This window comes from Solanum tuberosum, unplaced genomic scaffold, assembly GCF_000226075.1.
Source record: "Solanum tuberosum cultivar DM 1-3 516 R44 unplaced genomic scaffold, SolTub_3.0 scf00051, whole genome shotgun sequence".
NCBI lineage: Eukaryota > Viridiplantae > Streptophyta > Magnoliopsida > Solanales > Solanaceae > Solanum > Solanum tuberosum.
In genome coordinates, this window is record NW_006238978.1 from 1,607,671 (window position 1) to 1,627,779 (window position 20,109).

General features: G+C 35.8%; 1 protein-coding gene across 4 annotated transcripts in view; it reads right to left on the bottom strand.

Annotated features, from left to right (window-relative positions):
• Positions 1–335: 335 nt before the first annotated feature.
• Positions 336–20,109, bottom strand: part of LOC102583700 (ATP-dependent DNA helicase RecG) — a 23,237-nt gene continuing 3,463 nt past the window's right edge. The window contains exons 1-17 of one of the 4 annotated variants that reach the window (XM_006344178.2): positions 19,132–19,295; positions 16,994–17,076; positions 16,767–16,902; positions 12,885–13,412; positions 12,693–12,805; positions 11,455–11,710; positions 10,646–10,809; positions 9,540–9,621; positions 8,298–8,387; positions 6,303–6,536; positions 5,531–5,602; positions 5,156–5,308; positions 4,168–4,311; positions 3,261–3,419; positions 2,682–2,765; positions 1,793–2,365; positions 336–705 (exon numbers count right to left, since the gene is read on the bottom strand). In XM_006344178.2, coding sequence (XP_006344240.1) covers positions 613–705; positions 1,793–2,365; positions 2,682–2,765; positions 3,261–3,419; positions 4,168–4,311; positions 5,156–5,308; positions 5,531–5,602; positions 6,303–6,536; positions 8,298–8,387; positions 9,540–9,621; positions 10,646–10,809; positions 11,455–11,710; positions 12,693–12,805; positions 12,885–13,412; positions 16,767–16,902; positions 16,994–17,076; positions 19,132–19,173 — 3,006 coding nt within the window. In that variant the 5' untranslated portion in view covers positions 19,174–19,295 and the 3' untranslated portion in view covers positions 336–612. Of the gene's footprint in view, positions 706–1,792; positions 2,366–2,681; positions 2,766–3,260; positions 3,420–4,167; positions 4,312–5,155; positions 5,309–5,530; positions 5,603–6,302; positions 6,537–8,297; positions 8,388–9,539; positions 9,622–10,645; positions 10,810–11,454; positions 11,711–12,692; positions 12,806–12,884; positions 13,413–13,732; positions 13,775–16,766; positions 16,903–16,993; positions 17,077–19,131; positions 19,296–20,109 lie in introns of those variants that run through there. The other 3 variants (XM_015307304.1, XM_015307306.1, XM_015307305.1) reach the window with 3 other exon arrangements.

Sequence of the window (20,109 nt, forward strand, 5' to 3'; positions counted from 1 at the left end):
ACAAATTAAAAGAAAAGTATCACAAAAAATTGAAACAGATGGAGTATTATAGTTAAATTGGTGAATAAATCTTGTAATTTTTTCCTCAAAATATGCAGTTCTGGCTAAGAGATTTTACTTCAAAAACAAAACATGTATGCAAAATGTGCTTTATATGTGTCTTGATTTAACTGAGGTAATAAACAGTTTGAAAAATAATGTTAGCTTATATGATATTTAAAAAATATATCTCTACAATACTCATTTTGTGAGTATATTCTATGGAATTTATATTTCACTTTCATAAATACTTTTAACGACCCAAAATCACTCCCAATATAACATTATTCATCTTGTATAGAATTAACCTTTCACTTCTAAAGACTTAGCTGTAACAGCTTGCAAGAGGTCTTACAAAATTGGTTATACACAAATGAACATCATCCATCTTACAACAATACAAAAATGAAGTTTTTCATTGATTAATGTACATCAAGATCTTGAAATCATATACAATGAAGGTTTTGCTGTATAGTTTACTGTATGTGACCTGCATAATTGGAACTTCAGTGCATTCCTAGAAACAGAGAAGTGTCGTTGCAAGCTTCACGCCTTATCAGTCGTAACTGCAGATTAGTCACCTAGAAGACACAGTGGTTGCCTCATGCTAAGTTCAGCCTTGAGGTTTGGATATTTCTCCAGATCAAGAGAATCACCCAAAATTTTCTGGAAGAATGATTAATAATATCTTAGTTTTGTTTGGCAGAAAAACTATACAATGAGGGGATCAATAGAATATACAGAGATGTCAAGTAAACAATATAGAGTTAAAAACCAGAAGCTCAAAAGAAAAGTATCCAACACAGGATTGTAATAAAAAGACAGCAAATAACAAGATATGAAAAACACGTGCAGCAACAGATGGTAATACACATTGAGAATAAGAAACTACGCGATGACTAAATAATACTACTAAAACGGAGAAGTGGAGAGGAGGAGGCTATCACACAGCTTTAGTCCATGAAGGAAACCATCTCACTTGCAACCACTTATAGAAGCTATGAAGCAAATTTCGAGAAAAATACACAAATATGTCCTCATTCAGTTTTTAGGATTATGTGCATTATCTCACTGTCTGGAATATTATTATAGTTGACTATGTTGTTGAGACAAAATAGTATGCCGATGAGTTTGTTTACTGTCTCATGCATAATAAAGACAAATAGGAGAATAAAAGACTAAACATATGAGTTACCAGCAAATGCTAGAAACTTTTATAGGCATACAATACCTTATAACATGTAATCTAGAGGGGAAAAGTACAAATGGTTAAAAAGGAAATAAAAAGGTAAAATAAGACAATGTTGCAAAAAATATGAAACCAGAGAGTAGATTAGAGGATGTATCGTGAATTTGACATGTGTGGTTTCTCTATCAGCTAGCATATTCTTTTGCTATATTTTGTTGTATTTATTTTGTGTTGTTCGATGCTATTCAGTGTTCTATTAAGCTGTATAGAGTATCGAATTAAAAATTAGCATAGACAGGGCTCCGTGTAATGTGGTTTGTTCTTTTATAAAAAAAGAGAACTTTTGGCTATAATTTATGCTTCTTATATACAAAGAATATGATTTTGTGTCCAACTCACGTTGTTTCCCTGTGATTTCTAGAATTTTGTATCTTAACACCAAGTTGATTAACAGAAAATAAGACATATTGAGTATAAAAAAATGCGTAAACTCATCGATCTACTAGTAAAGATCAAGAAACTTATGGATTAGATATTGAAATCATTGGTAGGAATTGTACTCACCAAAGCAGCAAGATGTGCATCTTGTATGATATTTCCATCTATCTCTAACCGAGCAATAGGAAACTCTGGAAGATGTCCAGACTGCTTCCTCCCAAGTAAATCTCCAGGTCCTCTCATTACAAGATCCATATTTGCGAGGTAAAAACCGTCAGATGATTTCTCAAGCACCTGCAAGCGACTTAGACTGCTGTCGGTTGATCCCACCAATATACACTTGGACTTTTTTTCTCCACGTCCAACTCGTCCTCTAAGTTGATGCAACTGAGCTATTCCAAATCTCTCAGCATTCATAACAACCATCATAGATGCATCTGGAATATCAACCCCAATCTCAATAACTTGCGTTGAAAGCAAGATATTGGTTTCTCCGGATCTAAACAGGTTTAATGCTTCACTTTTCTCATCACCCTTCATTTTTCCATGTAAGAGACCGCAGTTGTACCCTAAAAACTTTTGAGATATAGTCTCAAGATCAGCCGAAGCTGCACGAAGCTGAGGCAATTGCTCGGATTGTTCAATGACCGGATAAACAAGATATATTTTACCCCCTGCTTCTAACTCATCAAACATCATCTGTACTGGAAATAGTGCTATAGGAAGTTAGACAAAAACATATGTCGGAAACAAGATCAAGCTTATGACTGACCAGTACAAATTGACTGTATTCTTATTTAGTATAGTAACAATGATTAAAATTTTGGACTTCAAAAGTCCCATTTCTCCAGGTTATAATGACTACAAACAGCAAAGCTGATTATTCTGTCAAGATGGAACAAGAGAGTTGTAGATATCACTATTACCAACATGAACTACCTAAATATCATGCTTCAAAGTTCAAAGAAATACAAAGTGTAATTGCCTGAGACCAAGGAAAAGAAAAAGATACGACCTGATAGACCTTCTCAAATCCAGGTTCATTTCCTTCAATCACAAATGTTTCAACAGGAATTCTTCCAGGAGGCAAATCAGTGATCTGTTGTTAAAAGAAATCAAGCAAAGAAAAAGAGTACATAGAAACAGGTGATAATTCTGAAGTTACAGCAACAAACTAAAACTTATAGCAACCAAGTCACACAGTTGAACTGCCAATAATATCAAGAAAACCAGGTAAAGAAGACTCAAAGAGCAAAAGGCCTTCCTTGCCCAAATATTTTCTAGTATGCCTAACTAAATCTTGTTATGCCACCCCTTGAACACTTGCTAGAAGCTCAAATGTAGGCATAACAAATCTTTGTATGCAACATGATTCACAAAAAGAATACTGCAACTTCCCAAAAGGTATATAAGTGAGCGGAAAATGAGAGTTAAAAGTCAAATTGAAAATATGGAGATGGGGCTTTGGGCAAAAAAACAACTTAAAATTTACTTCAACTCCAGTTCCAGTACTAAAAGCATGTACTGAAATCAGAAATGATCTCAGCTAACAGGCAGTAGCATATTGACACAAGGATACAAACTCTTAACACACCTGTGTCAAAGACATGTCTCCATACAAAGCCAGAGCCAAAGACCTTGGAATTGGAGTGGCCGACATAGCTAGGATATGAGGAGCCATAATTACACTGTCCTTGGAGGAATCGTCTGAGATTTTCGAAGAGATCTTGGAACTTATTGAGTTATAATATAACTGCAAGACCATAGAGGCTTCAATCAATTCCCGGTTAAAGAAAGAAACCATGTTAAACCAAACATGTGCATTAGTTCACAGGATTCCTATCCTTTTAATAAAGTTTCATCAAATTTAAATTAGTGCATTGGCAACAATGCATGGAGATTGTTACAGATCCTTGAAATTACAGACAATCTTGTATCTAAGTGTTATATCTATCTACATAAAAAAAGATCACCATTCACCAGTTTAAGCTTATGCATTATAGCATAACTGCAAAATGATCATGTTAACTTTTTAAAAAAAAGGAATCAGCAAAGCTGCACACTTAACTACAAAATCTGGTTAGTTGTAGTCAAAAGCAATTTCAACATCAAAATGTTTTTGATAAGATATCATATTGATTCATGAAACTCACAATCAAGCATCGTCACATAGAAGCAGTGTAAGTTTTCATCAGTAAATCAAGTTATCATTAATAAAATTTAACCAATCATCTAAGCAACATATAGCTTCAGTACTCCACAAATAAAGTATACTATTATATCATGTTCTGCACTAGTGCAAAGGATTGATCTCCACTTCATTACATGCAAAAAGAAAATTAATAACCTGACATTCACAAATTAAACAGTCAGATGAAGAACGAGTGAACGATCTGTAATTATTCCTAGTTTGGTTTTATCTTGATTGCATAGTGGGAAATCCTCAGCAACTTTTAGATGCACAATCACCAATCAAGGCGAGGCAGGTCCAAGCATATTACCTTGCTGTTAAATCGTCCTCTTTGGATTACTCCAAAACGATGTTGCTCATCCACAACAGCGATGCGTAAAGCCGAAAATTCCACTTTTTCAGCGATTAAGCTGTGAGTCCCAATGACCAAAGAGATATCACCAGTTTGGAGACCCTGCCAACAGATGGCAAACAGTAAAATAAACTGAAAGGAGAAACGTAAAACCCTTGATAATAAAAGCATGTCAGCTATAGGTGATTTTGTGATAATAAGGAGAATTCTTCAGCTTAGTCCTTCTTTTGAGCTTTTAGGTAGGGGATTCATATAACTTAACATGATACCCAGTGCAAGGAAAGGTGGAAAGGTCTTAAATTCGAGTGACTTCGTTATTGATGAACAAAATATCTTTGGTAGGTGCCTGACTCAAGAAAAAGAATCAGGCTTACACACGATGTCACGAACCTAAGAAAAATAAAAGTACAGTATCTCCCTTCTAACAACTTAAATTCTGAGACGAGACTGTTCATAATTCAACAATAATAAATAAATAGATGAAATTGGCTTCTTCTTTTTTTATAGGTCCGATAGCAAGATGTTTTTCGAGATAGATGTAACTATCAACCTTCAAAGGTTACACTATACTCATGAAAAAGTAGAATAGAAGTTAGAATTTAGTGCTTCATGTTTTCTAAGAATTATCATGCTTTAAATATTTATAGGCGAATACCAAGAAACTCATGCTGATTCCAGAAACCTTTTTGTCCTCTGACTCTTCATTCTTGTGTTCTCCTTTAAGAACATTTTACTACAGAAAATTTAGACTAAAATCACATGTGTTTCTCTATTTCACTACCTTTTAAGCCACACTGTGCTACTAGGTACCTTTTCACTCAATTTGACGCCTACATTTCAAAGTCAGCAAAGCAGCTTTTGCTTAAAGATATCCCAATTCCCACATCAATGGTGGCCAAAACCATTTAATAAGGAAAAATTGAAGTGCTGCCTTAAGATTTCTTACCTGTCGAATCAACCGTGATTCCTTTGTAGATGTTGAGCCAGTCAATAAAGCAACTGATAGTTTGCATTCTGCCGCTTCCATGTTTGCTAATAAGATTTGAATTTGCTCATAATGCTGAATAGCAAGCAACTCGGTTGGGACCATAAAAGCTGCCTAAAGATGAGAACTTAGCAATTATTACATGTGGCACTGGGTAGTTAGAAGGCCGAAAGAGTTTATAGCTCCAAGCTTGTATTCTAGAAGGGATGTATGAAAACCAAATTCTTTTTTTGGATACTTGTACTAACAATCATAACATAGCTAATAAAACAAAGCAAAATATAGCCACAAAGAAATCACAAGCTAATGCAGAAAAAAATATTAATGCTGACTAACCTGGTAACCTAAACTGATAACCTCCAAACATGCTAAAAATGCAACCACAGTTTTCCCGCATCCAACATCACCCTGAAAAAGTGAGCAAATTTGAAACACCCATTCAAATCCGCAAAAAAACTCTAGTCTTCCAAAAGAAAGTCAAGTAATTCTATTTCAGAAGCAAGAACATCATTTCTCAGTTGATATCTGAGAAAAAAAGTTAAAGAAAAACATTAATTGAGAGATGGCGAGTATAATATCCAACTCGACTGCCAATTTTAATTTGTCAAAAAACTTGAAATTAAAAAGAAGACGGACTAGGAAAATGTTGTTTTTAACTTATGCAGATGCCATGTTAACCTTCCAATAAAATCATTTGTGTCTTTTTATAATTAGGTAAACAGTTTCATTTCATAAAATCAAAAGGCCAGTGTCTGTATACAAGAAGTATGCCAAAGAGTAAAAAAATCTACAAAAAGATATGGTTCCCTACAAAAGACGCCCAATCCTCTATGCATCCCCGAACTACATGGGTGCACAAAAAATAAATGAGGGATTGGAGATTACTCAACTACCCAAAACTCATTTCTACTCCTTCAAAAACCCTCATATTTCTCTCTTTCCAGTCTCCAGGTGATCCACATCAAAATGAATGAATACCAAGAATAATGAAAAGTGTAATAAGAATGAAAAATGTGATGTTAGAAGAAATGAATGAAAACCAAAAATAGTTTCCCCTCCCCACCCCAAAAAACAACTTGCAAGTAAACAGTAAAGCACATCTCACTACCTGTAGTAGACGATTCATTGGGACAGGTTGCTTTAGATCCCAAATAATTTCTGAAGCAGCTCGCAATTGACTGGGTGTAAGAGAATATGGAAGAGCCTTCAGAAATTTGTTAGTCAGCATGGACCATCCATCTGTGTTTATCAAATTGAATTCAGATTTCCGATACTTATCCAGCAATCCATCTTTCTCTACTTTTGTACCAAGACCTTCAAGCATTTGGAATAACCGCCCAAGCTGCAAGATAATGAAAGCAGTGAGTGATACTAACAGCATCCCAAGCCACGAGATCATGGAAAAGCATCCATGTCTGTTTTTTGTAAGAACACAAGCATCCATGTCTCTTATTGTGCGTCAAAATCTGAAAGTCGGTTATTGTGGCTCTATTTTCATGTGCATATTATCAAATTTCCCAGAAGCTAACTGACCGTGGTAAAGTCACATTTGTTATAATCAACATACATGTTCAAGCAGATCCCTGTCGAATTGCAGGGTATATTTGGAAAATGAAGCCTAGACTAAACAGAAGGCTAGATGATTTGAACTTCTATCCTTAATGGAATATGCACTGGATATTTGTACCAAGGATAAACGCTGTTAGGAGAGTGGAATATGGAAATTTGATGTATTAATTCTGGGAGATGGGGTAGAAGTGGGAATAGTTAATACTATGACTGGCAGCATGTTCAATCTTGGAACAATTTTGTTTTTCTTTCTTGAGTTGCAGTTCCTTACTTCGGTAATAAAATAGTTAGTTACAAAAAAAATCAAGTTCAGATGAGAGAGAGAGAACCTTCATACCAAAATCATAATGGGTAGCTCAATTAGGTCCTACAGCACCTTGAAAGAGTTGATTTTCTTATAAGCATACAGAAAGTGGGAACAGGGATACTACTGGTCCCGCAATAAAGGTATTTGATGGAATCAGAGATTTGTGCTGCATGTTTCCTGTAGACATCTGGTGCAAAAACAATGCTCTTGCCATGTTACCCAAGAAAGGAACTTCTTTTCCCGACTGAGTTTTACTTTTCTAATATCAATGTTTGGGGAAGATATCTACTACTCAAAAATCAAAATACAGCAAGGGTTTGAAAACTGAAGTTCTTTATTTTAAAGAGGTGTAATCTACCTCCATGCCTATCCCTCCGTCTTACTAAGTTAAATAAAATTTATATTCCATGGTCATGATGGAGGAGTAGCTGCTAGCAAACAAAGTCTTATACAGGATTTCATTATCAAACATGGGAGAGAAGTTCTGGTGATCTATGATAAACTAAGGGAGACTAACACCTTGTCATGAGTCATGACAAAGGCATAGCTACCTCTGAAAAGGATGAACCCAAATAAAAAGTTGCAGTTAGACTGCAGGTACTAATGATGACAGGAAGGATGAGAGGGCAAGATGATGCAGCTTAAGAGAGCATGATTCTTCCTAGTAGTGTTTCTGAAAGGAAGTAATGTCTCTTTTTCTTCCGTCATTGGTGGAAGGATGGTGCAGAAACAAAAGCATTTTGCTATTAAATATCACAACAGAGTGAAATCCTAAAGGACAATGATCTCATTTTCTTCAGTCATCGAGTGCCAGGGTGGTCAAGAAAACAAAAGCATTTGTTTTTTGAAACTTAGAACAGCACGATATTCTAAAAAACGAACAAAGGAAGAACTGGAATCTCTTGGAGCTTTGCAAGGTATGGTTTTGGAGAAGAGAGTTGAAACCTCCCATCATCACAACAAAATAAAGGCCCAAGAACGATACTTCTTAATACAAGAGTGTGACTGTACCAGCATCATGTGAAATTGTGAATATAATTGAAGAATCAAAGTCAAAAAAGAAAAGAAAAGGAGGGGGGACAAAGTGCAGCCTAAAGTCCAGTTCACAAGAGCGGAGAAACTAAATTCGGACGTTCTTTATGCTATTTTAGTTCTTCCTTTATGTAGAAATTGAATTCAACAACTAAGAAGTTATTTAGCTCCTTTAATATCCAAAACTATGATTACCTGAAGATAAAAGAATTCATCAAATACAAGCCTTTTGCGCGCTAACTCAGCCTCTTTTACACTTTTTGGCTGGTGAATTCCTGCATATGCCTGTTTATTGTACAGCCACAAGAGGAAAAAGAAACAATCAGTCTCAATAAAAAAGGAGATTGGGAGTAAAAAGAGTTGTCGATGACATAGAAATAAATAAAAATGTCTCTTCTTTAATGATTAAGCTTTTGAATAAGGTGGTTAGCACAGATCATCATACCAGAGCAAACAAAACTTCTGGGTTTGAGTCCCTCCATCACCCATTAACAAAACATTTTTCATGTGCTTGGCCCGAGAAATGAATCGTGCCCAAGAAAAAGATTTTTAGCAGTCTCGTTAATATTCTTGCACATGATACAAGCATCAGAAAAAGGAGACTGGAGAATCTCCAAATTACTATTAGGAGAGTGGTACTAAAGGAGGAGTGGAGAATATGCCAGAAAAATCCATTGAGCCTGAACAAAGAGAGCTAAATCCTGAATTTTGTAAGTCAATAGGTAAACTAAAGGAGAAAGTCTCAGCTCTAATTTTCTAACACCACAAGCATGAGATGATGATTTAAGTGTGCAAAATACTCAACCATGAATAAGATCATCCTTCACCAATGGGAGAGGAAATGTGAGCCACAAGAAATAGAAAGCCTATTATAGAGATCAGACAATGAGATCTTGAGGTGTCAGTAAGTAAAACAGGAGATACTTCATCAGCTTCTTGATAGTTATTCAAGAAAACTCGTGTATTTTCTCAGGAAAAGATTGATTGTATCACTACACCCTTAACCAATTAACCCAACTTTCTCTCAGAAAAGAAAGGTCAATTTTGTTCTAAAATAAAGTAACTGAAAAAAGCACTAAGAAGTATATCATATATTCTATTTCTTAGTCTGTTGTACAGAAAATAACAAGAAACCTCGTGTTCGTTTTTTCCTTATCCTCCTCAGCTTTATCATTGTTTCACTCAAAAGAATGCTACACATCATGTTTGTTTTCAGAAAATAGGACAAGCAATAAATGTATATTCCTAAAAGATCTCATTTTCAACTGTCTCAGGGCCATAGAATTCCATTGAAATGATACAAGCAACTATTTCCAGCAAAAAAGACATAAAATCTCAACACCATACACATCATTTCATTTTACAGTATACATGGTGCAGTATAAAATAATAGAAGACAACGTAAATCTGACGAGCCATATGAGAGCAATAACTTACGTCATGAAGGCATAGGAGTCCAAAATCATGAGCAAGATCTTCAGGTATAGGATCAATATTGGATGGAAGCACCTTTAAGGCTCTATTTAAATATTAAAAGAAGGCATAAAATACTTGAGAAGAATGATACACAGTTAAATCAAAATTACAAAAAGCAATAAACAAATAAATCATGCAAGATGAGACAAAACACATTTAACAACTTACAGCTAGAAACTATGTCCATGTTTCAATTAAGAAAACAATTAAATCTCAAGACAACATAATGAGATCAGCTGGAATAGTTGCTACAGGCAGACACTACAAGGAAGCTGGTCAGAAAATAGATGCTGACAACGACAAATTTGGGACATAGAAACTAGTTAAAAGAAGGCCGAGTCCACATCTGATACATGAGAATTGTTCAGCTATGTACTTTCATTACTCTTATTTCATCAACTTATGTCATGTTTACCTCCAAAAGAACAAGGAAGTTGTCAGACCACTACAAAGAGTAGAGTGCTAATACTAGTGGTATTACAGGCATTATTTAGTTACATTTCATCAGTTAGAATAGTTCAGTTACACCATTTGACAGATGAATAAGTAGCAATGGTAAATCTCAATTCACAATATTCTTCAAGATGTCCTTTGCACTTGTGTGCTCTAAGCTTGTCTTTAACTCTCCTGCACATGCAGTCCATGAAAATTTTAGAGTTCTTTTATTCCGATAAATGCTATGCAACTTCAAAAAACTGAAGTAGGTTAATGAGATCATCACGATACATGCATATGTTTTTCTTCCTGTTATGTCATGTAATCTATGAAAATTTTAACGTCATTTTACACAAATCGAATGCTTTTTGAGCAATTTCAAATAACTAAAAGCAAGTTCATTGGAATCAACAACATACATCATGTGCCTTAAACAAAGTAGTCGTCCTTATTTAGGCAATGTCTTACTAATAACATACTACATAAATGCATGTAAAACTAGAACAAAATAAACAAATGTGAGAATGAACATAAACAGATAAGCTTCTCATGACAAAAATGGCAAGAAATGGTTTTTAAAATATACCATTTTGCACATACTACTACAAAGTAGCTTGGGTTTGAGATCTGACCTTGAAATCACATCCCTAAGGAAGTTAGAGCTTAAACCTCCTTTTGAAGGATATATAGGATACGGCCTCCCTTGTGCACAAAATGATGGATCCTTTTCATCTTGTAGCACATCCATATTGTATTCCCTCATCTCGTAATGATTTTTTGACCTCATAATCCGCACCTTTCAAATAGTAACATACAGATTACAATATGTTAGAAATTAGAAAAACAAAATAAGGCGCAGTGCCACAATGATAACTGACATGTATTCATAACAACCATAAACAACCGATTGCTCCACATAACGGCCTACAATTATGTCATTATGTGCAACCTATATAGAACCCATGTGCTAATCAACTAAGAAGACTCAGACAATGAACAGGAATAGTGAATCTAATCTATCATTTTTCTCATTACTAAGGAGTAGGAAACTAAGAAATCTAAAACTCTACCCCTTTTGACTTTCAAAACAAATGCCTGGATCTCTAAAGCTGCTATTTGACACTTGATATTCAACTTGCAACCATAATATGGAGTTACCCATGAGAAAGTTCATCAGATCGCACACGACATAACAAACAAATTCTTAGCTTTGGTAACTCTCAGAAACTGCTATATCATATATATGATATAAGTAAAACAAGTAACCAACTGTTTCCAGATCACGCTACAGACCATAACAGATCCAGTTTAGCTTAAAAGGTGACTTGTGCAATAAGTAGTAAAAGTTTGTCATCATTAGCAATAAAGTTAAAAATTGCTAGAAGATAATAACAAATTCATCAAATTCTTTCAATGATGGATTAAAGATTGACCAACTCACCTTACCACTGACACATACAATGTCTCCAACTTTTTGCTTCTCCTCTAGGCTCTTGAGAAAAGGTAGATACGTGAAGCGAGTGCCTCGGAAAAACTTTTTTAAGTGTAAAAATACTGTTTTCTTCCTTCCATTATCAGCTTTATCACTCATTAAATCAGCACCACCATCCCTAGAAGTTGATGGTGATTCATTATCTACAACATCACAAGCAACAACAACCTCAAGGAATGACAAAGAATAACTAGCTCTTATTCCCCTGCATGGAAAAATACAGAAGAAAATTATTCAGTTTAACAAAGATTGTTTTTAAATTTGAAGTTTGAAGTATTGGCAGATGTACACTATTGTGAAAGCATATACACCAGTAAGAGCAAGAGAATCTAACTTATCCATTAGGAGCTATTTGCTAAGACCATATTACTGTTGCAGTGGGTACCAATCAATTAATACTTCACTCAAAATACAGGAACAACAGATTCCAAGCAAACTTGATATTATTCAGTAAACACCTATTAGAAACAGCAGATAGATCCTAAACACCCTCTCAAGAAAAGGAAGACAACAACAACAACAGTAAGGTTTCAGACCAAATAAGTCATGGTCGACTATATGAATCCTCACTTCTTAATTTAAGCTCAACTCATATCATCATCATATCAAATTAAATAGAAATGAAAATTTTAGATATTTAAAAACAATAGTAATATTATTATTATTATTAATAATAATAATAATCTCTAACAATTATAAAAATATACAGATCTTTTTCTCTATTGTGCCTTATCTATAGCTACCCAGTCCCTTTTTAACAGTGTCACTCACCAAAGTTTCACACCTATGGACTGGTGCATTTGTAGGTCAATGCAAGACATGATCAAACCATCTCAAGCGACCTTATTTCATTTTATCCTCAACATGTGCTACTTGCACGGTTGCACCTTCGGGTGAATGTAGTCATTGTTAATCATAGGGTATATGTGAAAGGTGCATGTTACAAGTCCAAAATGAGGCTATATAACCAAATCTGAGTGGAGAGGTAGAAGGGCAGGCCCAATATCCCGAAGTTTTGAAGTTGATAAAATGATTTCTCAATCCAATATAAAATAGTGCTAACTATTCCATATTCTAAAAAGAAATAGAAATATCTTACATTCAAAACAATTAGAATCAATCATGAACAGTTAGTCTTCTTGCAAAGCATAAAAGGTAAGGTAAGAACTTCTGTAATGGTAATTCACCTTGAGGACTTGATTTTTCCAATAAAAATCAAGTATTGCCCATCCTCGATTCCAACCTGTGCATTTTGCAGATCAACATATGTCCGAGGAAAATGCTGCAGCAATTTGCGCGACTACACATATACCAGATGATTATTAGAGTTGTGACTTTGAGAGCAAAATTATAGTAGGCTAAATGGTTCCAAGTCTCACTGTGTGAAAGCCACAGTTTTCCAGCTGACGAGAGTGTCGTTTGCTGAGCCCAGGAATAAAGCTAATAGATTGATCAAGCATTACTTCAACCAATCCATCATTCTGTTTGACCCCATGCTGAGGCAGGTTAGAAGGTTTATCTACAGTGAACTGCAAGTCTTGTCTTGTTTCTGTCTCCAAAGAATCAGGAATATAAGTGGTTGAATCCATATTAGTAGCTCCCGAATACAAAATATGCCATGTTTCATACAGTGAATCAGGATCGATCAATTGTTCACCCACAGAGCTAGACAGAAACTCTCTACAAATTTTAGTGGCCCACAGCCCACTGTCTCCATGGTTGGATGCTGTCCCATCGTATAATTCAACAGGTGGAGAAGAGCCCAACCTGATTGAAGAGAATTGTTTACACATTAAGGAGAAATCAAAGTCAACTGCTCCTCCATCAGGATGAATATCAGATTGTTTTTCGCTTCCGTTGCCATCAAGCAGGTCATCTAAACCATCATAACCCATCACCACAGAAGCCTGGGAGAAATTCAAATAACTATCACACGATGAGGGGAAATTTCTTGGGAAGGGAGATGCATCAAAAACAACTTAAAAAACTACCAAGTTGGGGAACATCTTTCCTTCTACATTTCTTTTCTTTTTTTATTGGAAATGGTAATGTTGTATTCTTCCTTCTACATTTCTGTTCAAGAAAACCACCACAGTTTCCCAAAGGAAAGACAATAAAGTACAAACAAGTAACCAGAATATTTCATACAATTGGGTCGAACAAAATTGAGGTAGCTCAAGTATGAGATAAGCAAACAGAAGGTAACACGTGTAATCATTTGAGGCACCTTTTGAAGAAAGAAGGGTTGCGGCATGTCGATGGCCAGAGTAAAAATAGTAGAATTCTGACAAATCCTCTTACTACGGATACAGAGGTGCATTGACTTGATGATACTAATTGACTAGGATTTAGGCACCTTCTCCATACACCCAAACAAACCCATAATATGTTCATTACACCATTCAAAGTGAATCAAAATAAGAGAAAAGGCATTTGCAATTATTAAGCATACTACTCCCTTCGCAGCTCACCCGAGATTCTAAGAAATACAATAAAATGCATCTAGAATCCATCAAAGATCACAACTACAGAACATCTACCATCCATCATCTAGTTTAGCTAAATTAAATGGACAAAGGCCAGTCAAATAGAGTAAAAGATTATAGAAACCTCACAAGCACATTTCAAAGTAATTCAAAGTAACTGAAGAAGTATCCATTGTTTATGGGTCTAAATGTTATGCTTGACATCTGTACTTGAGCTACCATTTCCAGCCCCTCTAGTATATGTACATAACTTTCTTTCTTTTTTGTAATCCTCTAGTATATGAACATATATGTACCACTCTTTATTTTTATTAAAATTGGAGCAAGTTATTTCCTCGTGCAAGAACTATATGCTCAGATTTTCCCAAGAACAGATTATGTAGTATTTCACCGGGAAAGTGGATTTAATTTTTGAACTTGGTAACTTTGTATTATATCACAAAACAGTACGAACCTTATATACAAGTGTACTCCTGATTTCACTTCTCTACGTCTAAATTGAGTCTAACACATCAATAATAGAGACAGTGTCATTAGACTGATTACACCAAAAGACTAAAAGTAAAATGCAGTTTAGTTTAACTTTCTGCACATTGTTCTCTATGCTCTCAAAACATCTTGAATTCCTTTCTTTCCAAACAGCCCACCAGATAGCCCCCGGGATAATTCTCCATCTACCTCTGTCCTTAGCATGTACACCTGCTTCCTCCCAGCATAGTAATGCCTCAGCCACCTTCCTGGGCATTGTCCAGGAGATGCCTTTGAGGCTTAGGAATATTCTCCACAGATGATGGGTGTACTTGCAATGTAAAAATAGATGGTTAACAGTCTCAGATGTTTCACCACGTAGGAAGCACCTGGAACACAAAGTTCTCCCCCTCTTCATAACATTGTCCAGTGTAAGGACTACTTCCTTAGCCATTGACCAAACAAAAAAGGAGACTTTGTGAGAGATTCTGCTCTTCCATATTTGCTTCCAAGGCCAACTTGAGCACTATTGATCTGTCTGCTCCATCACCTTGTAGGATTTGTTGACTTTGAACACTCCCTTGTCATCTCCTGTCCACCACAATTTATCCTCACCTGGCTATAGTCCAGTGAAAGTGTTCACAGTGTTTAAAAATTCAGTAACTCTCACTATTTCCCAATCATTAAGGTTTCTTCTGAAAATGAAATTTCATCCTTGTGGTGACCAAAGATCTGCTATAGTGCTTTGTTGAAACATGATTAGGTTGTAGATGTCTGGAAAGAGATCTTCCATGTTGCCTTTCTCATGCCTAATGTCCTTCCAAAATCTGTTCTTACTTTCATCCATTACTTTTGCCTTTGAGTTACTTTTAACTTCATTCCACAAACTTCTAAGCCTTGCTTTGCAATTTCAAATTCTTTATTCCTAGACCTCCATTTTCCTTGCTTGTCATGACTTCTTCCCATTTAACCAAATGAAAACTTTTCTTTTCTTTGTTGCCTTGCCACAAAAAATTCCTCCTGATACGATCCAACCTCTTAATGACCCCTGGTGGGATAGGAAACAGGGACATCATATAGGTTGGCAAAGCATCAAGTACTGAGTTAATAAGGGTCAGTCTACCCCCCTTTGATAAGTACTGAGACTTCCACTTGGCCAATTTCTTCTCACACTTCTCAATCACACTATTCCATATGTCTATGGACTTGGATTTGGCCCCCAAAGGCATTCCCAAGTATATAGTAGGCAGAACTCCTATTTCACCACCCAGAATTGATGCTAAACAACTCATGTTGTTTACTTCATTTATAGGATACATCATACTCTTCCTCCAATTGATATGCAAACCAAAAATACCTTCAAATAAGACCAGAATCACTCTTAGATACTTCAGTTGTTATTCCTTAGCATCGCAGAAAATCAAGGTATCATCTGCTTATTGCAAGTGTGTGACTTCTAGTCTCTCAGTACCTTCTCTGGATTTAATTGTTAAAGGTATAAGTTTTATATTCAAACCAAACACTATGGTTCAAGGATATAAAAAAAAAGAACGCCAGGATGGGGGAACCATTGATTTCAGTACCATGTAAGGGAGGTTTATCTCTATCCCCAAGCTTTTTATGTGTCTTCATTAGAGAAATGCAAGTTATCTACCTCCTATTTGTGATGACCTTCATAGGGTTGCAAAATCTCTTTCCATTCTAAGTAGCGGAGACACTAGCCCCTTGCTCCTGCTATATATCCTCTCCTGCTATCCCTTTCCTTTCACCCAACTAACATTAAAAAAGATGGTAGGTAGGCATTTAATAGGACGTCCAAATAAATAGAGTATCTCACTATCTTGAAATATATTGCTCCATTGTGAGGGAAGATTCCAACACTGAATGTCAAAGACTATTCATTTATGTAATTTCAAGTGACATGGTTTGAACAAGCTTGCCCAAGTCTTAAGATACATTATGATGAAAGGTTATAAAACATGAGAATTGATATTTCAAGTTCTTATATTTTCCTTGTCTTCTACACTTGTTTTTCTCATCCTACTGATTGTTTTCTTCCTATAAAGTCTTAATTGTTTCCTCTTTAATGCAAACTTGTTCCAAACTCGATTATTATTCAGATAGCATGAATGTTTTCGACAAAAAGGAAAGAATACAAAAGGAAAAGAAACCATCTTGAGGAGGAAGCTGGGGGAGTAACTAAAAAAACATAATACATTTTCCCATTCATCAAGAATTTAGACAGATTTACTGAAGCAGCGTAATACATATATGTTAGCTGAGTCTAATAAAAAAAAAATATGTAACCTTATTTAAAAATTTTGACCTATCTTTGACACTAGCGCAGCCATAAACATCTACTTCCTTCAACAGTTTTCCCGCAAGCTTATGCTTCGACCTAGAAAACACTGTCAACATCTTGGAATAAAGAAAATTGTTTAACCTGCATGATATTAGAGGGATTAAATATAGTATTCAAGTCAAAAAATTGACTCAATCAGGAAGAATTCATATAACTATAAAATTATCAGTACCTCATATCTTGACTCACAAAGTTCCTATATCCTTTCTGAGCTTCAAATATCAGTGCACTTCTCAAGCACTTCTCACTTGAACACTGGAAAAGGTTAATGAGATCATAAGGAGAAGAGCAGATGATCGAAAACTTCTAAGATTGACACGTTCCACAGAGGAATTTGGGAAGAAGCTACAACCTACATACCAGTAAAATCCCACTAAGTGGTGTCTGGGGAAGGTAGAGTGTACACTGCAATGTATGAAAGAAAATTCCATATTTTTCTCTCTCCTCTCTGAAATGCTCTCGGCGTAGGATCTGCTAGCGTGCGCCGTGGGGAGTATGGCAGGAAAGAGACGGCAAGGGAGACCTAAGAAGCAAAGGGTAATCGCATTTGGGAGTAAGTATGAAGGAAGTAGGATCACAGATGAAAGATCTTCGCAAGCAGACTATAGAAACAGCAACTAACAATGGGAGTGCAATAAGGTTGATGAATGAGCACATTGGTAGCTCACAATTGATCCAACGGAGTATCAACTGGAGCCCAGAGGCTACACGAGAGTTATCAACTCCAGATCTGGTGGTTTCAGCCACAAAGGCACCAATGAATACTGTTCCATTACTGGTGAACACTGTTCCATTGAGTACTGTAGATCCAGTGGGAAGGCACCATCTGAAGGGGCATACAGGGGACTTGGAACCAGATCCAGTGGGAATGAAGAAGGCTAATCCATGGGTTAGCTTATTTGCGGGAAATCGAGTTGCCAGCAACGGTATGTCCTTAAATTATATTACACCTGAGCTAGTTAATGGAAAACTGGTAGTCAAGCTGGATGAAAAGGAGCAAGAGAAAGAAGAAGTGTAGTGGAAACACTCGCTGGTTTTGTATGTTATTGGGGAAATGCCAGGATATAATTATATGAAGTGACATCTCACAAACATGGGCTAATGTGGCAAACCCTGACCTGTTTTACCATGATGAGGGCTATTATGTGGTGAAATTTCAATCTGAACCTGACTTGAAGGAGATCTTATTTGCAGGGCCATACAGCAAAAACAATAAGCCTATGATCTTAAAACAATGGACACCCAAACTTGACTTCAAATCAGAGTTCTTAACTGATATCCTCCTCTGGGTAACATTTCCAAAGTTGCCATTAAATTGCTGGGGGTGTGGCTCTCTTAGTAGAATTGCTAGTGCGATAGGAATTCCAATATTTGCTGATGAATGTACAACCAAACAAACAAGGATATCCTATGCTCGAATGCTTATTGAGGTGGATGTCACCAAGCCAATCCCTACAGAGATTACGGTCATGGATGCTCGTGGTCAATCATTCCAACAAGTGATTGTATTTGACTGGAAGCCTGAGTATTGTGAAGGTTGTATGATGGTGGGACATAACTGTCACAAGGATAAGCCCAAGCAAGTTGGCCAACCAAGGACAAAACAAACTCATCCACCAGTCAAACAGAAACAACCTTGGATGGTTAGAAAAGTTCTTGGAGCAAAGGATCACCTACATGTACTGCATCATGCTATTGATGGCAAGAGAAGTATGATAAAGCAAGCCTATAATCAAATGCTAGGTGATTACCCAAAGGTCGATTGGAGAGGTCTCATATGTCGCAACTTAACAAGACCTAAAGCCATTTTTATCTTATGGCTGCAAATCCAGAACAGACTCCTTACAACAGATAAGTTGCTGAAATGGAGAATGCAAGTAGATCCTAAATGTGTTATGTGTAAGCAGGAAGCTGAAACAAGAGACCACTTATTTTTTGAGTGTGTATTTGCCAACTCCTTATGGAGGAGATTACTCCAATGGACTACCATCAGTCAACCTCCAAGGTAGAATGCACGCAGACCTTACCCCTACCTCGAGGAGGTAGAGAGGTTGTTTCCGTTTTGGGTAGAAGCTAATGGTAAAACTAAAGAAGCTAACAACTCAAGCTAGGTTTAAGTTTTCATACTCATACCATTAAGATGTTAGGGTTCAAGCCACAAAACAAAGGTAAGGTTTTGTCCATAAGCCTCAATGTGATAGTGGAAGATTAGTGCCTCAGGCTGCCCTTTACTCAGATATGCAACAATTGACAAAAGCATATACTGATAGAAAAAGGGGAAACACAAAACCAACAGAAAAAAGGGCTTACCATAGTATTACGTGATTGCACAAAAAGGGTTGAAACAGCCATAGATGCAGTATAGACATCAAATTGAAACTGCTCTTCAAAATGGAGTAATCTCTGGTTTGGGATTAAACTCTTCTTCCATAACACTCACTCGGAACAGAGTTCACAGAGTACTGAAACAACAAAGCTTCTATCTTTTTTTCAATTTTTAGCTAGAATTATCGAATTGACATTTTAAAAAAAAAAGTAAATAAAGAAATTATTTGTTATTCTAATGGTGGTTAGACCTTAATTTAATTTAGGTAATTAAATCTCAATTTTCAATTCATAATTATGACATGTGGCTACTATCTAAGTAGGTACTTGGGAAAATGGAGATATTGGTAATGGAGTGGAGCCTCATTCGAAACCGCAACTTGCAAGTCATGTGGCGCCTTTCCATTACTCATCCTCTCTATTTTCGAAAGTACCTACTTAGATGACAGCCACATGTCATAATTAAGAATCAAATATTGAAATTTAATTACCTAAATTAAGGTAAGGTCTAACCATTATTAGAATAACAAATAATTGCTTTATTTATTCTTAAAAAAATTATCAAACTCACTATTCTAACTAAAAATTATCTCATAAATTTATTTTAAAAATTCACTATTTTCCATTTGAGTAACGAGCTCATCTTTTCAGAGTTCAGAGGGTACTGAAAGAAGAAGGCTTCTATCATTTTCCAATTTAGTACGTATATAATATTTCAAAATTATTAAGAAAAAAAATACTTTTAAGTTGTAATTAACATATTAAAAATTAGAGGTGCCATTATTTATTCTATTCTATTTCCAAATAAACTTGAAGTGATATGAAAAAATATTACTCACTCTATTCCATATTAACAAAATAAATGGTGTACATGACCGGGTTGGTTCGGGTTTTTCAAATACCAAACCAATCCATTGTGTCGAATTTTTAAATTTATAAATCAAACCAAACTAATAAACCTCG